Source organism: Balaenoptera musculus, chromosome 14 (genome assembly GCF_009873245.2).
Source record: "Balaenoptera musculus isolate JJ_BM4_2016_0621 chromosome 14, mBalMus1.pri.v3, whole genome shotgun sequence".
Taxonomy (NCBI): Eukaryota; Metazoa; Chordata; class Mammalia; order Artiodactyla; family Balaenopteridae; genus Balaenoptera; species Balaenoptera musculus.
In genome coordinates this window covers 89,931,611-89,953,884 of record NC_045798.1, presented here as the reverse complement: position 1 = coordinate 89,953,884, position 22,274 = coordinate 89,931,611, and the positions used below count along the sequence as shown (strand labels likewise).

General features: G+C 55.9%; 1 protein-coding gene across 8 annotated transcripts in view; it reads right to left on the bottom strand.

The window, feature by feature from the left end:
• CTDP1 (CTD phosphatase subunit 1) overlaps window positions 1–21,572 on the bottom strand; it is a 50,230-nt gene extending 28,658 nt beyond the window's left edge. For 2 of the 8 annotated variants that reach the window (XM_036822861.1, XM_036822865.1), the window contains exons 1-10: window positions 17,263–21,572; window positions 11,875–11,958; window positions 11,127–11,220; window positions 9,587–9,715; window positions 8,909–9,007; window positions 7,608–7,758; window positions 4,810–4,900; window positions 2,743–2,909; window positions 907–1,893; window positions 476–701 (exon numbers count right to left, since the gene is read on the bottom strand). In XM_036822861.1, the coding sequence (XP_036678756.1) occupies window positions 476–701; window positions 907–1,893; window positions 2,743–2,909; window positions 4,810–4,900; window positions 7,608–7,758; window positions 8,909–9,007; window positions 9,587–9,715; window positions 11,127–11,220; window positions 11,875–11,958; window positions 17,263–17,567 (2,333 nt within the window). In that variant the 5' untranslated portion in view covers window positions 17,568–21,572. The remainder of the gene's footprint in view (window positions 1–475; window positions 702–906; window positions 1,894–2,742; window positions 2,910–4,809; window positions 4,901–7,607; window positions 7,759–8,908; window positions 9,008–9,586; window positions 9,716–11,126; window positions 11,221–11,874; window positions 11,959–17,262) is intronic. The other 6 variants (XM_036822862.1, XM_036822858.1, XM_036822860.1 and 3 more) reach the window with 6 other exon arrangements.
• Between the last annotated feature and the right edge of the window lie 702 nt (window positions 21,573–22,274).

The window sequence follows — 22,274 nt, the reverse complement described above, 5'->3', positions numbered from 1 at the left end:
TAAGCCTGGGGCTCGACCTTGGCTGCGGACACAAGGCCCCTTGGAGAGCACAGGCTGCACCGCTCTCTGTCTGACGCCGTTTTCGGCCTCATCTCTGAACACAGCACCCGCTCTGATGGAGCAGGTGTGCCGTCCCTGCCGCCTGGCTCTACCCACGGGCCCTCTGCACCCATCCCTCGTCCTGGCCACCCCCTCCCTCCACGCTGGACTCTGTAAAGACCCTGTGACTCGATGGGACCACGTCCCAGCTGTGGAAGAAACAGCCGCAAACTAGGATCCGCGGCTCCAAGCTGACTTGTGTCTTAGGAGAAGCACTTGCGCTTCTCCTCCAGGCGACGCTGGTCGGAGGCGCTCTGTGTGACAGTCTGCTCGGCGGGGGCGGCGGGGGCAGGCGGGCGTCTCCCGAGGGGAGCAGCGGCCGTGCGGGCTCCAGCGCGGACCCTCCCTCTGAGCCCGCGGCCCCCGCGGGGCCCACCTCTGGGACTTGGCCTGGTCACCACGCAGCGGGAAGAGCCGCTCCTCCACCTTGTCCCAGCGCTCCAGGCAGCTCCACAGCCAGTCGGGGTTGACCACATGCAGCTGCCCGCAATCCTGGGCCTGGCGCACCTTCTCCGTGCCTGCGGGCACACGCACTCTGCTCGGAGCCGCCGTGGGCCACTGGTCTGTCGTCAGGGCTTGGGGCGGCGGGAACAGCAGGGGCCCTGGAGGGAACAGCCCTCAGAGCGGGGCCGGCCACGTGATGGCTCCTGAAGGGCCCCGTTTCTCTACGTCGGTACCCACTCCAGAGCCTCGAGCCCGGGGCCTCGGGGAGCAGTGACACCCGGGTGCCCCCGGTTCTGAGGGGGAGCCGGAGCCGGGAGCCCCGCCCAGAGGCGGGCGGGGTTGGGGGGGGGGGGCGTGACTCACCGGCCCGCGCGGCTACCAGGTGGGTGGCCCGGTCGGGGTTGTCGGGGTCCAGCACCAGCTGGGTGAGGATCCTGGCCCCCAGGGCCGTGGCGTGGTAGTGCTCCCGTGTCTTCTCGATGGGGAAGTTCGTGGGGTGCAGCCCGCTGAAGATGATGGCGACGTCGGCCAGCACCCTGCTGCGCAGCTCGGGGACAATCTTGCGGATGTCGGGCGCCTCCTGGGTCTCCCCGCGCAGAAAGCGGTCGTACCTGGCATAGTAGGCGGAGTGCACGCGGGCGAGGATCTCCTCCAGGTGGACCAGGTGGTCGTCGGCGTCGGCGTCCTCCTCCTCCTCCTCCTCCTCCTCCGCGCTCTGGTCCAGGGACTCGCCCACCGTGATGCCCGACTGCTCGCTGTTCTGGGACTCCGTCTCGGCCTCCCTCCTGTCGGCACAGCCGCCGCCCAGCCCGCAGAGGCCGTCCCGCTCGCCCTCCCCCTGCACGGCCGCCTGGACGCCGGGCCCGGGCTCCACGCAGGGACTGGCGCCCGGGGGGCCGCCCTGTGCCGCAACGTCCCCAGCGTGGCGGGTGGCCGGAGGCTTTCTCCGGGTCTTCTTCTCCCCACTCTCCCCATCAGAGGGGATGGGGGACGGCCGGCCCTCGGACTCGCTGCTGCTCGCGCTGTCACCGGGGACATCCGGGTCCGGGTCAGGGCCCACCGGACCCCGCACGGGCCTCTTCTCCGGCGGCGTCCGCCCGTGTTGCTGGGTGCCCGCCAGGGGCCCCCGGCCGTCAGCCGAGGGGGTGCGGGCGGCGGGCCGGGCGCCCCTCTCCTCCTCCTGCCCGGGACAGGGCCAGCCCCCACGAGGGCCCGCGCCCCCGTTGAGCTCCCTCGTGGGCTTCCCGAGGCCGTTGCTCTGCTCGACCCCAGACACCTGCCTTCCTTCCTCGGGATCCTTGACGGACGGAGGCTGCTCCGTGGCATCGGCACCTTTAGGAGAAGCACTGACTGCACGTGTGCACAAGAGACAAGGTCACCGTTACCTAACATGTAAGAAGGAACCCCCCGTGGAAGCAAACTCCATCCACCCGCCACCGGCTGCTGGCTGGAGCCACCTCTGGCCAGGGGGCGGCACCCTCGGCCGGGAAGGGCTGGAGGGTGAGCAGCTCAGGTTTGCGGGCCCCACCCGGTCACCTCGTTCCGGGTTCCACAGCGGTACGAGCTGCACAGAACACGCCTGGCTCCCAGGCTGTGGTCGGATCGGGCCCCGCTCGAGCTGTGCTGTGCAGCCTCGCCCCCGAGGGTGCCCTGGGGTCTCACTCGCCTGCCTACACCTCAAAGTTCTACTTTAGCGACTACGGCAATAACTCTATGCCTCAAAGTGGATTATTTGAAAGCTAAAGATCATCAGAAACACTTCAAACCAAAACTTTAAATTTTTTTCAGACTCTGGGTTCCAGCTCGCCTGGGAGGTTCCCCGCAGGCTCTGGGCTGGGGCCCGGCACCAACCACCCACGGGATGGAGTCTCACACACCAAACTCCCAGTGTCATGCTTGTCTTTCAAGGGAAGCCGGGATGAAAGGTAGCATTTAGATGCATTAAATTAAATAGTATTCTTTAATCTTTACTCAAGGGGAAAAACGTTTAGGCTGGTACTATTAAAAGAAAAAAAAAACCCAAACTGAAACCAAATAATACCACGTTTTTCAGCATAATATAAATAAACCCAACACAACCTCTCTGACCACTGAAATATAAATAAATGACCAAAACCAAACTGAGTCCTGAATTAACAGCAGCCACAGCGGAGACAGGACCGAGCCAACGCTATCTGACAGCCAGGAGGGGCCACCCACCTCTCCTCCTCGCCTGGGGCTCCCGGGACCCGGACGGGGCATTGATGTCACCTATGCCCTGGAAGTACACGTATTTCTTCACAGTTATCAGGTTGGGGGCAAACTTCCACACGTCTTCTCGGTCATCGATAATGCAAACCATGGAGTCTCCACAAGGAAAAAGATTTCTAGAAGTAAAAATGCATCGGAACCACTAGCACCATTTACAAAAGGTCACCATCAATCGAACGTCAAGGTCGTCTTTTGTATGAAACCAGCAGAGAGCATGTTAATCAGAGCCAGATGCAAGCTGCACTGAGGGCTTCTGTTTAGCTCACGTTTAAAAAAATTTCCAGAGAAAGTTACACTAAGATAGTTACACTTTCCTCCAGTGTCTGACACTCCTCAAGGCAGGAGTCATGACAAATTCTTCAAAGGGCCAGAGAGTGAAGGGTTTACTGTTTGGGGCCATGGAAAGCCCTCACCCAGGGGAAGGTGGCACGGCCCAAAGGGCCTGGCCACATCCCAACACGGCTTTATTTACAAACACATGTAATCGGCCTGTGCCAGGTGAGAGCTATCAGTTACAGGCAGGAGGGCAAGGCCTTACTCAAATCTCGGATGGGGCACCTACATGATGCCACGTCCAAAAAGTGACTGTTGTATTCCCCAAAGCTATGAGGATGTACGGGTGGAGGAAGAATGTTAACAAGGGTCCAAAAAGCCACCTGATGGACACAGGCCTGCTCTGTGGTCTTTTCACTTGATTTCTGCCCACAACACTTAGACTCAGACAGACAGGTGCAAGCATGCAAAATTCAGAAGGATGAGTGCTTCCTGCCTGTTTTCTAGGATTGAGAAACAAACCCGGGAGAAATGCATGTCATTGTTCAGGTTTTCTAGCTGCTACTGAAGGCTACAACTAGTCAGAAAAAAACGTTCCTGTGTCCAAAACTGTCTTCGGGGAGTCCGTTTTCCACAGGCAAAACACAAGCGTCGGCTACAGTGACTGACACAGTTACCGCCTTCAGCACATCTAATTCCAGACGAGGGAGGTGAAAACCACACCGAATCGAGGCCGGGGGACAGAGCCAAGTGCCGCCCCCGAGCTGCCGTGGAGCCCCTCTCCTCTGACGCGCTCGTCCTCGGGTAGGGTTTCCCCCGGACAAGTCATCACACCCTCCCTCAGTTTCCTTCGTCCTCGTATCTGCTCATTCGGATGCCTAACCAGTAAACATGAGAACTGTTTCTGAAACAGGTACTCTGATTCTCTTCTTGTATCCCATAGACGTGAACAGGTCTCAGTCTGTGTGGATACCCTAAACCTGAAACACGAAATGTTAGCTAAGGGTGGCCAACGCCAGCCAAAAGGCCACTGAGGCCACAGCTGTTACTGTCTAAGTCTTAGGAATCAACAGCCATGAAAAAAGTTATATCTGATATAGGATCATAATGGGGGGAGGCTACCTATCTGGGTAGAAATGGGGAGATTCCTTGTACAGAGTGAGCAGGAAATTCCCAAGAATATAAATCAGCCCTTCAGTGAGGGGTGGGAGGGAGCCCTGGTGTAAGAGCACAGAGACCGGGATGGGGAGGGGCACACGGGGGTGGAAGGACGTGGAAACGGGCCGAGCGCCAGTGCAGAGTATCACGACTTAGGAGTTGATAACTGACTGTACGCTGCACAGCACGCAAGGTCTTAAGGAAACAGAAACCCGAGGTGCCAACACCCCCTAAAACTCCCGACTAGGCCAAACAGCCCCCTGGCCCTCTGGGGAGGCTCTGGGGGCTCGGCCGCCCAGACTCTCTCTCCACGCATCCCCCAGGCCCTGGTCTCGCTCCTCCCCCGACACCCATGTCGCCCCGGGCTCTGGCCCGAGTGCCCCAGGAGCCACCATTGCCTGGACGTTCAAGGAGAGCAGGGAAGGGAGGGGTCTGGTTAGAAGACAGCGGGCTTGCTATGTGCCGGAAAGTGGACGCTGGTAACCGGGAGAATAAATACAGAACGATTGGTCTGAGGCTCAAAATGCAGGCTTTACAGTGGAAACTGGACGGTGACCTCAGCGGTGCGCACAGCCAGGTACATACCTAAGGTTCCCCGTTTTGGAAAACGGGTCAATACATTCGTCCCTCGATAATATTCGATGAGAAAAAAGCTTCTTCTCAGGATCTAAGAAGCCTTTGAAAAGAAAACAGGACAAGGTCACGTGTCTGAGATGCACTGACGTCCCTTCCTGCGTGCGGTGATGTGCAGACACAGAGCACCGGTGTCAAGCACTTTCCTCTTTCAGGTGAGACCGTCACCCTCTTACAGTTCCTTTCCTCTAAGGGCTTTGGTCCAGGAAACGTTGACTGAATCTCCCATCACCTGGAATCTTGCTAGGACAGCAGACGGGATGAACAAAGTTCAGTGTTACCCCGGAAGCTCAGAGCCGCGGGTAATTAACACGTGAAGGCACCACGTCCGCCCACCTCGCAGGGGACTCGGGGCGGCATCAGGGAGGAGCCCATCGCCGAGAGAAGGGGCCCCAAACAGGAGTTCAAATGCTGGTTTGGCTTTGTCATCTCCCTGAGCCTTCGTGTTCGTAAAGCAAAGGGGAAGGCAGGGTGTTTGGGCAGCACTCTTACACTCACACCGTGACAGGAGAACCCGTCTTTCCTCAAGCCTTTCTTTCCACAGACGAGGAGGCACCTTCATAACCTCACGTGCGTCCTCTCCCACACGGCCCGCCCAGAGCTGCCTCCCTCTGTGACAGGGCCCTTGACACTGCAGATCTGACACCCACGCCTTACTGTTCCCTACTACCGACGGGGACGGAGGCGTCACGTAGGTCGCTAGGCCTGCAGCCCGCGGTCCTCCTGCGAGCGGAGCCGTGTGCCCCTCCTGAGGGCCCCTGTGCAGTGAGGCGGCAGCCGCCCGGAGCTTAGGGCCTCGAGGTGCCCGAGTCGTCAGTGTTTGACCAGCAGACAGCGCTCATCTCGCGAGAGAAACGCACGCTACCGTCTTACTATGTGAAGACTTGTAGGAACGCTGAAGCCTCTCAGCCGCTAAATCTAAAACACTAACTATCAGAGCCTCTGCAATAAATGAAAAGCGTGCGAAGCGCTTAACGTTTCTGCCCCAACGAAAGCGTGTCTATCCTCCTTACACCGAAAGTACACACTCTGTGAAAACAGTAAAGTTGACGGAAAGAGGAAGTCACGGAAGCATCACTGTTAAAACCAGTCAGGCCTCCGCACGTCTGACCTCCGCTTGTCATGTGCGAACGAGCAGACTGACACGGCCGGTCGGCCGACTCCTTCCAGCCAAAAGCGCTGTGCCCCCGAAGCTCAAATCCACGTGCCCCCGAAGCTCAAATCCACGCGCCCCCGAAGCTCAAATCCACGTGCCCCCGAAGCTCAAATCCACGTGCCCCCGAAGCTCAAATCCACGTGCCCCCGAAGCTCAAATCCACGCGCAGCTCCCACAGCTATGTGGGGCACCAGCCCTGGGGGCCACGTGCTTCCTCCTGGGCCCTCTCTGCAGGTGAACCGTGGTCGCTCTCAACGCCCTCACCGGGGTGGCCGAACCACCTCGGGTCCCCCGGTCGAGGTGCTGCTCGGAGGGTCTCTGCACCCACCGTCGCTGGGATACTGCCTGCGGTTTCCTCGTGATGGCCTCGTCTGGACTTGCTGCAACTTGGGATTCTACGGCACACGGCGCAGCCTGAGATGGGGCTGGGGCGAGCCCTGCTCTCAGGAACCTCAGGAAGCGGCGATGGCCACAGGCCCTGGGGGCGGGCAGGGCGGCAGGCAGAGCAGAGATGCCCCCCCGGGACCTTCGCTGGTGCTCTCTGTGCCTCACTAACTGACACCCAGCGAGGCCAGGTTCCAGAGGTGACGGCCGCAAGGAGAAGCCTGAGGCCGCACCTGAAGACGTCACTTGCTATTTCCACGCGGGGCGTGGCTGACTCAGCGGTGTGAGAACTCTGCAAAGGAGATGTGCCAGTCTCCAAACCACGCTCCCGGGGAGCCGCAGAGCAGCCATAGGCTGAAGGTGAACACGCTGAGTGTCAGCTACAAGATGGATTAACTAATACGCTGCCTCCGTGTTTGTGACTACCATTTCCTACAAAGGCACCAAATGTTAAAGGGGGATTTAAAATGTATTTCCCCGTTGACAAAACCAAGACCCGTCTGCGAGGCGCCTGCATTTAAAAGTACTTAGTTTAACGTCCCTGTAACTAATCCTAAGGAGCTGTGACATACCGCAGGTGCCAGTGTCCACTGATGGGCCTCAGTGGGCTGGAGCCCAAATGTGCCTACGCAGGGGAAGCTGGTGCCCTTCACCCCGTCCCCAGCCAGAGCTGGGGGCCAGGGGGCTCCCGTGTCCATGCACGAGAGAAGCCAGCACAGGACCGCAAGCCCGAACTAGGACAGCAGATTAATGCATCATCACGCTGCTCCCTTCCAAGCAACAGAGACTGTTCTGTCTGCGATGAAAGTGCTAACTGCAGACAAACACAAGCAACACGGCTCCAGAGCTATTTCCAAACGGATTAACATTTTTTAAAAGAACCCTCGTAGAGAGAGTTTCTACTTTTCGACGTATGTGTGGTCCTGACCAACTTCCAAAGTGGCCCGTGGCGTGCAGCTGACCGGAGTGATGGCAGCCTGCCCTCTGGACTGGAGCGCGTCTGGTCACGGCCCGTGGGCCCAGCAGAGCAGGGAGGTTCTCGGCCGCCTGCAGCCTGTGGACTTAACTGGGCCCCCACCTGCCAGCTGGGAGACTGAAACTGAGTTTGGGAGACCTTCCTGATCTTTCCCCTTCATCTTCAAGAAACGTCGAGAAAAAGAAGCCAAATGTAAAGTGTCCAGCGCGGGGACTGAACCCCGCGGCCGCTCACCTGCGATCGTGTGCGCGTACAGCCGGCTGCCGAACGTGAAGACGTGAAGCTCGTACAGCTTGGCGATCTTCTCCAGGAACCCCTTGCAGTGCGGGCGCAGACGGGTGTGCAGCATCGGCTCCCCCCGGCCCAGCTGGAAGTGGAATATGCCCTGCAGAGAACACGCCCGGTCATAGGGCGGGAGCGGCGGTCAGGGGGCGGGAGCGGGGGGTCAGGGGGCGGGAGCCGGGGGTCAGGGGGCAGGAGCGGCGGTCAGGGGGCGGGAGCCGGGGGTCAGGGGGTGGGAGCCGGCGGTCAGGGGGCGGGAGCCGGGGGTCAGGGGGCGGGAGCGGCGGTCAGGGGGCGGGAGCCGGGGGTCAGGGGGCGGGAGCCGGGGGTCAGGGGGCGGAAGCCGCCGTGGTGAAGGCTTGGCCCTGCGGCTGACACGTGACACGTGACAGCTGCACGGGTCACCACGCCCACTCCACAGAAGTGCTCTCCTTTCTCGCGCTCTATGGGGGAGGGGGGCTCCACCTTCCCTGCTGCGGTAACCACATATGGTAAGCACCCAGGACAAGCACGGAGCTACCCAGAGCGACCAGGTAACTACCTACCTGGGATAACATCCTGTGATGACTACGGTACCTCGGCTATCCGAGGGCTTCACTAAAAGTCTATCAGGACACCGGTGGATGCTTACACACCCTGACCGTCTTGCCAACACTGTTCCTCTGATCACGGACAAAGTGAGCACCCCTAAGAGAGTCACCGCACACAGCAGCAAGCAGCAGAGCCGCTGCGGACCGCTTAGAACCCATCTCCAGGGGCCTACTGACAGTGTCTCCCAGAGCTAGCTATGAACACATACCAAGGGTCCCACATCACTCAGTCTAACTCACGGACGGTTTAAGATGCAACTTTACTACCTTACAAATGAAACACAGAAGCTGAAACAGCATTCGCAGACATCTTTAGGAGACAGATGAAATCAGTAACCCCAACCTGCTTATACGTGATTAACGTGCACACATGTCTACTCTCCTTAGGGAGTTAAACTTTGATCCTTTTAATCCTCTTTATCATTCATTTTCTCAGCAGTAATAAACTAAGAAGGAAGGAAATGACCTGAGGCCTCGTTAATTTTTCCGCTGGCTCTAAACTCGTCACCCCCTCGTGATGGGCTATTCTGGTAAAGGGCCTGAGAGTGAGAAATACTGTAAAACACCTTCCACCACACTCCACAGCTAAAACGTCCAGAGGCTGCAAGAGAAACACCCTTAAAATCCCAAGTCAGGATCTCCGAGGTTAAGGATTCAACGTGCCTCTCGGGCTGTCGCCAGCAGGTGTCCTGTGGGTCCGGAGCTGCGGGCGGGGCGGGGGTTGCCATGCGTCCCGGATGCCGTCTGGGGGTCCAGAGGGGCCTGACCAGGGGGCAGGTGCGGGCGGAGGCACAGGGAATCCCCCAGCAGCAGTTGAGCGCCGTCCACACGGCCCCGAGGACACCCTCCTGCCACATCGGCCGAGAACGGGAGTGGCGTAACCGAGCAAACTCTTATGAAAGGAATGAAAAGGCCTGGCTTCGCAGGCGGATTGAGCCCCGAGTGGCTGCGGTGCTCGCCGCTGTGGTGCTTGCCGCAGCCATGCCCTCAAGCTCTGCCCCGCCCAGCCTGAGTGCAGCGGTCGTGATGCAGGAAATCCCCGAGACCCCTGCCAACCGCGGATGTCACACAGAGAGCATCTTACAGAAGAGCCCACGACATCAAAAGACTAACGTAGCTGAAAAACACACGCGTTCTGTGGGTGAGGGACTCAAGGCCAGCGCTCACCAGCTGGTCGCCGTCCTCCGCACCGCGGCCGAGAGCTTCAGGGGCAGAGCGACCCGCGCCTGCTCACTCACTGAGCCAAGACCCCGCGCTCCTTCAGACGAAGCTGGTAACAAAGCTGCACCGGCCCGCACCCGCCGCTGAGTGAGCCGCCCCCCGCCCCCCGGAGGAGCTCACCTTGTTGGACATCTGCTGGCAGAGCTGCTCCGTTGTGTGGATCAAGGTCTGGTCCAAGTCCACCATGAGCACTAGTTTTCTGTTGCGATGCAGTCGCTGCTGGTCTTCCCTTCCCAGCTGTTCAGCTTGCTAGTGAAAAAGGAAAACGAGAGATGGCAAAGGAAGTACATGTGGATCCAAAGTAAAACTCAGTCTTATCAGAAAACAGAAAAGGAATCTGAGGGTGGTCTTCGCCGCCCTCACGCCTTGCCCGCCTCGCTCACAAGCCTCGCGGCCTGGGGGCTGCACCCCAGTGCCCAGAGCCAGACCTGTGCGGTCCGACCCTCTTCAAGCCGCTCCGACTTGTGAGTGCTTTTAATTAAATAGGTGGACCAGTGAACGGGGGCCGAGAAGAAAGTGGCTGTGTCTGTACAGACTCAGCTGAAGGCTCCGGAGCAGCAGGACAAGCGATCAGGGCAAGCGACCAGGGCAAGCGATCGGCAGAACTGAGACAAGCAGTGAGCCGAGCGCGGGGCGGAGGGGCGGCCGAGGCGCTCCTGACTAGTTACCGAGGAATTCCACTGTCTGTTCCTAAAACGGTTTATGCAGAAAGGGCGAGAGTTATTCCTTTACAGCAGAAACAACGGGGTGGGGGGGATGCTTTCTTCTCTTTTTATCCTCAAACTTCCTTGTTTTGTCTTAAACATACACTTATGTATTTATATTTGTTTAAATTTCAGCAATTCAGAAAACCAGAATCATGTACCTGGCATTTTATCTCTCCCATGAAAAACAAAATAGGTATATATCATTTAAAAGCACACACCTAATAAAATTATAACACTGAATAAGGTTTTTACCTACTACCTGCAGAAACGTAGAGCTCTGAGACTGCCTTGCGATAAGACAAGAAGCCAGTGGTTACAGGGCCCCGTGAGGTGGGCGCTGTGCCTAGTGCCCTGTCCTGGCGACGCTCACTCACCCCACCGTGTGGAGCCTGGCCCAGGTGTCAGGAGGCCTCTGACCAACACGGCAATGTACAAAAAGCAACCTTTTTCTTTCCAGACATCTCTCCAGCACTCGCACGTCTTTGCACGTGAAAGCACAGCACCGGGCCCTCTCCCTCCACCCCACGACCACGCAGCCAGCGCTGACCAGATCTGACACCTCCCCGCTCCTGCTCGGCCCCCTGTTCCCCGGGCAGGAGCCCTCGAGATGCCCTCCCCTCACCCCTGCTCACACCCCGCAGCTCTCCAAGCCCAGGGTCCGGCTGCAGCACCCTGAAGAGCTCCCGACCCAACGGAGCCCAGAGGAGCGGTGCTGCCTGCAGGCGGGATCGCGTGGGGAAGGAAGCGGAAGCGGCGCAGCCCTCACCCGCGGGCAGGCCGCATGCTCCACATAAACCACCCGGCCACCGCGGGCACGCTGGGAACACAGTGACGACGACGACAGAGCTGGTGTCTTCTCCTGTCGCTCCTGACGCTAAGCGCGGCCCACAGATGCGCTCACGGCTCTCAGGAACCGTCTTCCCAAACGCTGCCCCTGCCAGGGGCGCACTTACCTCGGAGCTCACCATTAGCTCGGGGACGCTGTGCACCATTGACACGGTGGCCGTGGACAGCGGCACCTGCGGCCTCCCATTCTGACTCTGCAGCCTGCGAAGCAAGAAGGGGCTGCTGAAGTGACGCCTGCCCCTCATCAGCTTACGCGGAAGTTTTAGCTCAGGCCTTAGCTGATGAGGCCTGCGGGCTTAGTGCTGGAACTTCCCCCCTGTCTGGAAACAGACAGGAAAACCGAGGAGAAAATTAAGTAAGAGTCACACTCACAGAGTTCCCTTTGGAAATAAAGATGGTCCCACTGAAACACAAAGGCCCACAGCGCGAAAGTACACAACAGTCCACACTGCTCTACACGTACAAACGGGGGAAACCGCTCAACAGTGGTGGCAAACTAGCGCAGGCTGCGAGATGGGGGCCTGGGGGTTGTGAAGTGCCGGCTGGGTCCAGGGATGGCCGGTCCCAGTGGGGAAGCGCGGTTCACTCAGCGGGGATGAGAAGGCAAATCCCAACCCACCAGCTGTTTCCTACCACACCCCGGGTGGGCGGCAGACATGCTTTAGCGCTTCCAGAGCTCAAAGAAATCAAACCAGAGGGGAAGCGGACTGACTCGTGCTACATGCGGGCAGATGAAGGGCAGCGGAGACGGATCCTCCACCCCAAGCCCCTCAGGCGTCCTGTCCCTCCACGCTGGCGCGCACCGCCCTCGGGCTCCAGGGGGAACGGTGTCCCACTCGAGCTGCCAGAACTTACTGGGTCAGGTCTTGGCCACACTCGGCGCACAGGCCCTTCATGACGACGGGGTGGCTACATCCTTCTAATTGCACCAGAACCGCCCTAGAATCGGGGGAGAAAACGGTCACAAGTTAGCAAGAACTAAAATCTCTTGCTTTATCCAACTCCTCTAGAAAGAGCATCTGAGTGGGCACCAAGGCACCTGGATTCTGGTACCACTTCTCCCGGTGACTCTTGCATAACTTTAACTTCACATCACTCTCCAGGGGTGCCATTTCTCTGGCTATAAAATGAAGGGCTTTTTCACTTACGATGAAACACCTGGGCCCCGTGCCAGTGTCGTGAGGGAGGCCCTGCTGGGCGTTTGCCCACAAAGCAAAGACCCTCTCTGAGGCCCAGCGGCCTTCTGGTCGGTGCCCCACACGTGAGGGCGGACGGCTCTGCACTCCTCCCTCCTCACCCGTTTCTGTCCTAAAGGCTCTGGACTGCAGATGATTTTCATGGGCAGACAGAGCTGCGAAATGGGGGTGAAACCCGGGAAGCGACGCCCATCCTCCGAGCAGGGCCTCCTTCCTCCCCACCCTTCTGGCCCCAGTGGTCATCACGACCAGCCACTCGGTGCCCTGGGCCAGGACGCCCCCCCGACCCCAACCCCGGCGCTGGGCGGGGAGGGCACACCAGGCCCCGCCCTGGCCCCGTCCGCCCGGCCCCTCTCCCACCCTCGACGCCGTCTCAACCTCTCCCCGAAACTGCCCCCTCGCCCCGACCCTAGACAAACCGGAGCAGCGGACGGGTCGCTGCCCTGAGCGCACGTGGCGCCTCCCTCGACCTTGCCCTTCTGGTGGCGCCCGCTCCAGGTCCTGCCCGCCTCGGCCACTGGTGATCGGCACCCAGGGGAGCCCTGCCCTGGCTGGCCTTCTCCACGTGTGGCCCCTCAGCCCCCCACGTCCACCCAAATCCCTCCACGAGGCGCCCACGACCCCTTCACCCAGCAGCACCCCCAGGGCTCGTCCGCCTGCTGCCTGGTCGGGGTCTCTGCTTCCCCAGCTCTCTCGGCACCTCGGCCGCACGCGGGCCATGCCCTGGGTTCCGGGGTGAGGTCACTGCCAGGCCGCACCTGGTCCTCCCTGCCCGGTCGGTTCTGGGGGGAGTTCACTGCTGACACGGGGCGCCCCCCTTCTGAGACCCCTCCCCGCTGGGGACCCTTCCCAGCCAGCCCTGCTCTCCTGCGCCCGAGGGGAAGAACGGGGCCCCGGAAGCATCTGCGACGGTGTGGTGGAGCCAGCAAGTGGACCGGAGGCGCTCCGCTCAAGGTCAAAGGTGCATCTCAGACACCTGCTCACGGGCCAGTGGTGCACGTGGGCCCTTCGGCACCTGGTGAGAAGTCTGCCGCTCACCCCCGGGGGCGCTGGCGGCAGGTGTTTGGGAAACACTAAGTGGCTCGTCCACCAACCCAGGAGGTTTAAAAACGCCGATGCTGCTTACATTTTAGCTACAGGCTCCGCTGACCTGCTACCCTGTGAGAACGTGCAGGCCACACGAGCACCAGTGACCCAAGGGCTCCCGGGCCCAGGAGCGATGACCTGGGGGCTCGGCCTCCACGCACCGCTCCTCTTGGAAGGCACAGCTGGTGGAGTGAAACTTACGGGGTACAGCAGCTCAGAAACAGCCCAAATTAAAAGGAGGGGAAACAGACTTGACAGTCACCCGTCCGTATCCGCAGGGGATTGGTTCCAGGACCCCGCAGGTATCAGAATCCGCGGATGCGCAAGTCCGTTATATAAAATGGCCTAGTATTTGCATATAACCTACATGCATCCTCCTGTGTCATTAAATCACCTCTCAGTTACCTATGATACCCAACACAATGTCAACGCTATGTAAATAATTGCCAGTATGTGGCAAATTCAAGTTTTGCTTTTTGGAACTTTCTGAATTTCCCCCCCACCCCCCCAAATGTTTCGATCCAAGCTTGGCTGAATACACAAATGCGGAACCTGTGGTATGGAGGGCCGACTGTATTTTCTGTCAATTACCAGATCACTCAGAACTGCCCTCCAGGGTCAGAGCTGAGTACGACACGGTCTTTCCCAGCTGACTTCTGCATCTTTGCATGGGCTGAAAAAATTCCCCCCAAAAGAGATAAAATGCCAAGAGAGAGGGAAAGAGAATGAGATAGGAGCACAGCAGCAACGTCCCTTTCAGCACAAGTTGTTTTCCCCTCCAGCTTTGCAGACACTGCTCCAGGCCGGGTGAAAGGCGCCGAGCGGGCCGTGTTCTACCCTAACCCTCCACACGGCCGAGGGACTGATGCACTGTGAACTCTAAAAACAGTGCTTCAGCCAAGGAGACGAGCCGCAGAATGCCAGGCCAGTCACCCATAAAGGTCAACTTTCCTGGTCTGTCCCTGAAGAAAATCCATCGGATAATCATCAAATGCAATTCCTAAACAAGTTATTTTCCCCAAAGTAGACAAGTATCAAACTCTCCTGATTTTTTTGTACTCATGAGCTTTTGTGTCTGCTCCAATAGGAAGGTCAGAGAGCACAGGGCGTATCAGAAAGAGCAGTGTCAGGGAGCTGGGCCCCAGCACGCTGCCCCCTCGAGCGGTCACCGTCAGGTGTTGGGTCTGGGCAGGTCTTACAGGTTAGGAGGGCTAAGGGATCTCTTCTAAGTGCTAAACCTCTGAGTACTGAAGAATATTGGAGGAAAAGAGACTATTTTGTGCACCCAGATCGTGGTTTCTAAATGCCATTCTCCACTAAAAGAAAGCAGGATTTCTTGGAGAAATGGCTGACTCCAGGGCTGGGGATGGGAGAGCAGAAGCCGCCTGTGTCAGAAAACAGGACCATGCTCTACGTTAACGGGACCTGGAAGGGCGCCCGCTTCCAAATCCAGGACAGTTTGAGCATTAAGGCCAGTAATCGGAATGGACCATAACCCACTGAATAAAATAAGAACCCCTGAATCCACACTGATAAATTAGTTGTTCTTACAGAGGAAAACGAAGCAAGAAATAAAGCGGAAACAATGGAATTACGAACGTCGGCACTGGACAACCCTGATAAAAACAGCAGGTTCAGACAGGCACAGATAAAGCTGGCCGGATGTCGATGGAAGACGCAAAGGCACCCCTACACAGCCTCCTCCCGTGTCGGTCCCTATCCATCACCAGACTTGTTTCCTGATTATTTTACGTATATATTTTCCTTTCCTTTGGAGACATCAATGTACCCGAGTGAACTGAAAAAAAGCAGACAGGTGAGGGAGAAAGACATCATCAGGTCCACAATTAACAGATTTACTCTCTGGCAGACAGTGCCCTGTTAGAAAATTTTCAAATCAAAATAATTTCAATCCACATATATATTATGCAGACAGAAAACAGACTCATTCTATCTACTTCCCCCCAGGGGGACGCTCTGGATGAAACGTGGCCTAAGGAGAAAGCAGCGCAGAGGAAGCCCTGGCAAAGCCTCAGCAGGGACAGTGCTGGCGCGTCAAAACCTCCTGGGACCTCAGCCCCTTCCTCTGTCTCAGTCAGTATAGGTCCCACTCTCCCCGACAGCATGAAGCACTACAAAAACGTGCAATCCCGTTACAGATCACAACAGTATCTACTGGCTACTTCCACTACACCCAGAGGCAGGACTTCTACGTTCCTGCAACTGTTCACTGCCTGAGAACAACCTCTGACGTGGTCAGGATGAGTCCTGCAGAGAGAGGACAGTGCAGATGGAGACAAGGACAACTCCGGCCAGGTGAGCCCGGCGCTGCGCTGGTGCTTTCCTCGCCCACACACCTGCCTTCCAGCAGAAATGCAACCACTCTCCAGCTCCTCAAAAAGCCCCACGGTGAACCACTGCAGTAAGATACCCCGAGACTTGAAACACCAAAAACACACCAGAAAGAAAACTACTCACGGCTGGGAGCCTGCCACTCTATCAGCTACTTGGCCGGCTGGTTACATGACCTCGCTGGGTTACTCTGATCGCGGGACCGGCTGCCCTGATCCGCGCAGGCACGTGAGTCTCACTAACTGCTGGGACCAGAAACCGGCCTGTCTGGGCCTTGGTGGCCTTTCCCATGCAGAGGAACAGAACCACATGGAGAAGAGGTCTTTCCCTCAGGGGTTTTCTACACAGTGAAACGGCAGCATCAGGGTGCACCTCCATCGTTTAGCTGGCAGGTTTACAGGCTCATTACGGACCAAGCAATGGTCAGGTAAGACCTGACTTCAAAGTAACGCTGACAGTGTGTCACACACACAGCACAACAAGCCCCTCTCTCCTAAAGGAGGCCAGGCAGACAGCTGTGGTGGCGGATGCACTCAGTGGGCAGGCGCGGGCGCCTGGGCAGAAGACTGAGGGCCTGGCTCCCCCCCAAAGACGAGAGGAGAGGAGAGGAGCGGATGCGGGATGAGACTCCCAGGATTGCGAGGGAGGCCAGCTCTATCCTGGTCACCCACTGCTGTGTGGACCAGGTAGAAGATGCTCAAAAGCCAGAGGGGCAATTAGAGCCACAGGGAGAGGAGCAGGGACGACGCCCCCCCAACCCCCGGGGAGGGCCAGGGTGGGCAGAAAGGGAACTGAGCACCCAGTGTACTGGGGTCCCCACACAGGAAAACTGAACACCAGCCACTAAGCAGGAGGCAGGAATGCTCACCTGCCCCAGGTTTCTGCTCCTGACAATGAAAACAACCACACCAGTCATGTGCACATGCCTTTGTGCACAACACTGGTCAACTTAGGGAGAAGATATAAACTGACAAGTTCATACACTTCAAAAAAGAAAAAAAAAAAGCCCTTTACTAGGTTAAAACAGAGATACGACAGCAAGAGCCTGTGGCAGGAGGATGCACTACTACTTCTCACCCTGACCTACCTGTGCCCAGGCCGCACCCCCTTCCTGAGCTGAGATGCACAACTGCACCAGGTTTTACAACCACGTTTCGCAGGGTTTACTAGAACCTAAAGAAGTGCACGTCTCCCAACAGCTGACACTGCGACAACAAGCATGGAGTACGCCTGATTCGTTCTGTATGCACTATGACTCCCTAGTTTTCCTAATTTACAAACATTAAGTCTTGGGGGGAGGCACCTATTACAGAAAGAGAAAAAAGAGAACACAACTGTTTTACAAAGAGTGCTATTTCGGTGACGGAGAGTTTTCAAAAAAAAAAAAGCTGCCGCTGATTAGTATAGTCACTAATAGTGACTGCCGTCCAGTCTTAGAAAAACAGGCAGCCACGCAGCTGTGGGCTCTAACTTACAAAGTTCTCCCGGAGCGCAGCCTTCAGCTGCAGCCCCGGAGACCCTTTCCCACCCAGTGCCGGGCCAGGACCCCCTCCCGGCCCAAGCCCAGAACTCCCTCTAGAATTCAGCCCCTTCCCTCCTTTCCACTCACCCGGGGGCCACCACCTGGCCGGGCTGCGCGCACAGCTCCCGCACTACGCCCGCGCGCTCCGACCTCAGCCTGCGCTCCGTGCGCACGCAGCCCCCGGAGCCGGCGCGGGTAGGGGCGGGCCCGGTGGGCTGCGCGGAGGCGGCGGCCTCGCACACGGCCAGCACAGAGCCGATGCGTACGGCCGCGCCAGCCGCCACCCTCCACTCGAGCAGGCGCAGCGGTCCGGGGCCGGGGCAGCGCACCTCGGCCACGGCCGGCGGCTGGGCGCCCTCGGCGGGAACGCGGCTGCCGGGCGGTGCCTCCATCGCAGCCGGGCGGAGGCGCTGTGGAAAAGCGGCGGTGGGCGCTCAGAGCCCGGCGCCCATCGCGGGCAACCGGGCGACCCCGGCCCAAGCGGAGGCGGCAGCGGAGCTACGATTCTCCCTTCGGCACCGGCTTCCACCAGCCGCCCGTTCCGCGCCGACTTCCGGGACAGCGTGCGACGTCACGTGCCACCGCGTGCGTGCGCGCAGGCGCTGAGGGCCTGGGTGTAAACACGCCCATGCGGGGCCCGAGAGGTCCTCCGCCGGCCATGGGAACTGGGCGCGTCCTAGGACCACGCTTCTGCGACTGGGCCCGGTGGGAACAGTGTTCCTTCGCCCCATCCACCCCGTAAGCGCCGGCATCTGGGGCTGCGGGTCGGCATGCAACGCGGGGCTGCCGACCCAGAAGCCCCGTCAGGCGCTGAGGCTGCACTTCGTGGGACTCTGAGTCCCGGCGTGCAACGCGCCCCTCTGTATCACGAATCCCCGTAAGGCGCCGTGAATCCCGGCGTGCAACGAGGGTCTCTGTCCTGCAGCCCCCGTCACCGGCTGAGGTCCGGCGTTATGAGAACTACAAGTCCCGGCATGCAACACTCTGTTCCCACAGCCCTCTATGCGCTGAGGGCTGGCTGGTGTCTTAGGACTGCGAGGCCAGAGTCCCAGAAACCCCATCAGGCGCTTTTGGTCCCGGCATGCAACAGGGGCTGACGTCCCACAACTCCTCCCATCACGTGCTGAGGCCGGTCGTCCGTCGTGGGACTACGAGGCCCAGCGTGCAGCGCGCCGCTGTCCCATGAATCCCAGTCAGGCGTTTGGAATCCCGACGTGCCTCGCGGGAGTCGTGGACTGCGGTCCCAGCATGCTGTGCGCAGTCTGGGGTTGGAGCTTGGTGGGCTCTGGGTTCCACTCGTCCCCCTGGGGTGCGTGTTTTGGCGTCTTGTCGGGGTCTGTCCCTTCCCGCACTGTCGGAGCCGCCTCGCCGTCGTGCCCGCCTGGGGAGGCCAGGTGCACTGTGCGCAGGGACCGGGAGCCACTGTGGAGACAAGCCGAGCCTGTTCGGGAGGAGTGGGAGTGGTCGTCGGCGGGGGCCTTCAAGGTCTTTCTTGATAGGATTTCTGAAGAGCTGCACTTTCTCTGGTGGGGTTTGAACATAAGTACCTGTCCCAACGGCAGAGCCCCCAGGTGCATGAAACAAAAGCTGACGTAATTTAAGGAAGGCAGACAGCAGTAGTACGTGCATGATTTTGCAGCACTTTGCTTTTTTCCGCTTCACAGATACTGCGTTTTTTACCAATTGAAGGTCTGTGGCAACCCTGCATGGAGCAAGTCTGTCGGCACCAATTTTTGCAGCAGCCTTTGCTCACTTCCTGTCTGAGTGTCACACTGTGGTAATTCTCGCAAACCTTTCCGTCGTTACTGGTTACGCTGATCTGTGATTGATGGCCTTTGGTGTTACTGTTGTAGTGTTGGGGCGCTGACAGCCGCGCCCAGGTAAGGCAGGGAACTTAACTGATAAATGTTGTGTGCGTTCTGACTGCTCCACCGACGTGCGTTCCGTGTCTCAGTACCTCTCCTCGGGCCTCCCTATCCCCTAAGACGCAACAATATTGAAAATAGGCAAATTATTAACCCTACGATGGCCTCTACGTGTTCAAGTGAAAGGAAGAGTCGCACGTCTCTCACTTTAAATCAAAAGTTAGAAATGATTAAGCTTAGTGAGGAGGGCCTGTCGAAAGCTGAGATAGGCCGAAAGCTAGGCCTCTTGCGCCAAACAGTTAGCCAAGTTGTGAACGCAAAGGACAAGTTCCTGAAGGAAGTTAGCAGCGCTACTCCAGTGAACACACGAATGATCAGGAAGCGAAACAGCCTCATTGCTGATATGGAGAAAGTCTTAGTGGTCTGGATAGAAGATCAGACCAGCCACAGCATCCCCTTAAGCCAAAGCCTAATCCGGAGCAAAGCCCTAACGCTCTTCAACTCTATGAAGGCTGAGAGAGGTGCGGAAGCTGCAGAAGAGAAGTTTGAAGCTAGCAGGGGTTGGTTCATGAGGTTTAAGGAAAGAAGCCGTCTCCATAATGTAAAAGTGCAAGGTGAAGCAGCAGGTGCTGATGTAGAAGCTGCAGCAGGTTATCCAGATCTAGCTCAGATAATTAAGGAAGGCGGCTACACTACACAACAGATTTTCAATGTTGATGAAACAGCCTTATATTGGAAGAAGATGCCATCTAGGACCTTCATAGCCAGAGAGGAGAAGTCAATGCTTGGCTTCAAAGCTTCAAAGGACAGGCTGACTCTCTTGTTAGGAGCTAATGCAGCTGGTGACTTGAAGTTGAAGCCAATGCTCATTTACCACTCTGAAAATCCTAGAGCCCTTAAAAATTATGCTAAATCTACACTGCCTGTGCTCTATAAATGGAACCACAAAGCCTGGATGACAGCACACCTGTTTACAACATGGTTTACTGAATATTTTAAGCCCACTGTTGAGACCTACTGCTCAGAAAAAAAGATTCCTTTCAAAATACTACTGCTTATTGACAATGCACCTGGTCACCCAAGAGCTCTCATGGAGATGTACAGTGAGATTAATGTTGTTTTCATGCCTTCTAACACAACGTCCATTCTGCAGCCCATGGATCAAGGAGTAATTTCAACTTTCAAGTCGTATTATTTAAGAAACACATTTCGTAAGGCTATAGCTGCCATAGATAGTGATTCTTCTGATGGATCTGGGCAAAGTAAATTGAAAACCTTCTGGAAAGGATTCACTATTCTAGATGCCATTAAGAACATTCGTGATTCATGGGAAGAGGTCCAAACATCAACATTAACAGGAGTTTGGAAGAAGTTGATACCAGCCCTCATAGATGACTTTGAGGGACTCAAGACTTCAGTGGAGGAAGTAACTGCAGATGTGGTGGAAATAGCAAGAGAACTAGAATTAGAAGTGGAGCCTGAAGATGTGACTGAATTGCTGCAATCTCATGATAAAACTTTAACAGATGAGGAGTTGCTTCTTATGGATGAGCAAAGAAAATGGTTTCTTGAGACAGAATCTACTGGTGAAGATGCTATGAAGATTGTTGAAATGACAACAAAGGACTTAGAATATTACATAAACTTAGTTGATAAAGCCGCGGCAGGATTTGAGAGGATTGACTCCAATTTTGAACGAAGTTCTACTGTGGGTAAAATGCTTTCAAACAGCATTGCGTGCTACAGAGAAATCGTTCATGAAAGGAAGAGTCCATTGATGTGGCAAACTTCACTGCTGTCGTATTTTAAGAACTTGCCACACCAACCCCAGCCTTCAGCCGCCACTGACCTGATCAGTCAGCAGCCGTCAACATCCAGGCAAGACCCTGCACCAGCAAAAAGATTACGGCTCATTGAAGGCTCAGAGGATGGTTAGCAATTTTTTAACAATAAAGTATTTTTAAGTCAAGGTATGTACACTTATTTTTAGACATAATGCTATTGCACACTTAATGGACTACAGTATAATATAAACATAACTTTTATTTGCATTGGGAAACCAAAAATTTGTGAGGCTTGCAACATTCACTTTACTGCAATGGTCTGGAACCAAACCCGTACTATCTCTGAGGTAGACCTGTCACGGTCTTTAGTTGGCTCTCTCTCTCTCCCTTTGTTCTTCTCTCCCCCCATTTAAAAATTATGTAAATTATGTACATACCAAAGACTATGTAACCCTAAAATGAACGTATCCGCCAATCTAAAATCTAGAACATGACCAATATTGTTACAGCTACCTATGCACTCCTCACCGTCCCATCTTATCCCCTTGATTCCCCACCAGAGGTATCTGCCATCCTCAGCTTCGTGTTTGTCTTTCTCCTTTTGTATGGTGTTTTGCTGCATTTGTATATGTGTATGCACAAAGATACTGTTTAGTCAAACTTTTCTTTGAGGTTTATAAAAATGCATCATGTTCTAAAATCTGAATGGCTTTTTCATTCATCACTATGAATCCGAATTTTATTCATATTATTTTATATGGGTATAGTTTATATATTGAGACTTCTGTATAATAGCTCATTGTGTGAATATACCAGGATGTATTTATCTATCATCTTGTGAATGGACATTTGGATTGTTTTCACGTTTTGATATTCTGAAAATTGCTACAGTGAACATACTTCTGCGTGTTTCTTGGTGTAATGAGTTAAAATCTGAGGATATGTGCGTAAGTGTGGAACTGCTGAATTAGGATATGCAAATGTTCAGATTTATGAGATAATGCAAAAATGGTTGTCTCAGTTTATATTTTCACCACATTCTCAACAACTTGGTATTATCAGACTTCTTTATCTTTGCCGATCTAAATGAAAATCTGTGTTAAAATTAAGTTGTGATTTTAATTTGCACTCTTCTGATAGCCTTTTGGCTTAGTATCTTCCTATTTTTTAAAATTTACCTTTTTTGTTTTCTGCAAAATGTCTATTCAAGTTTGTTGCTCACCTTTCTATTGGGTTGTTTGTCTTTTTCTTGTTGAGTGGTGGTAGTTCCTTATGGTTTCTGAATACAGATCCTCTACTGTTTATATGTTACTCATATCATTTACCAATTTTTGGCTTGTCTTTTTCATGATCTTTTGAGAACAGAAGTCCTTAATTTTAAGAATTCATTCCCTAACCTGAGGTTATAAAGATAGCTTCCTTTTTTACTCCTAAAATTTGTAAAAGTTTG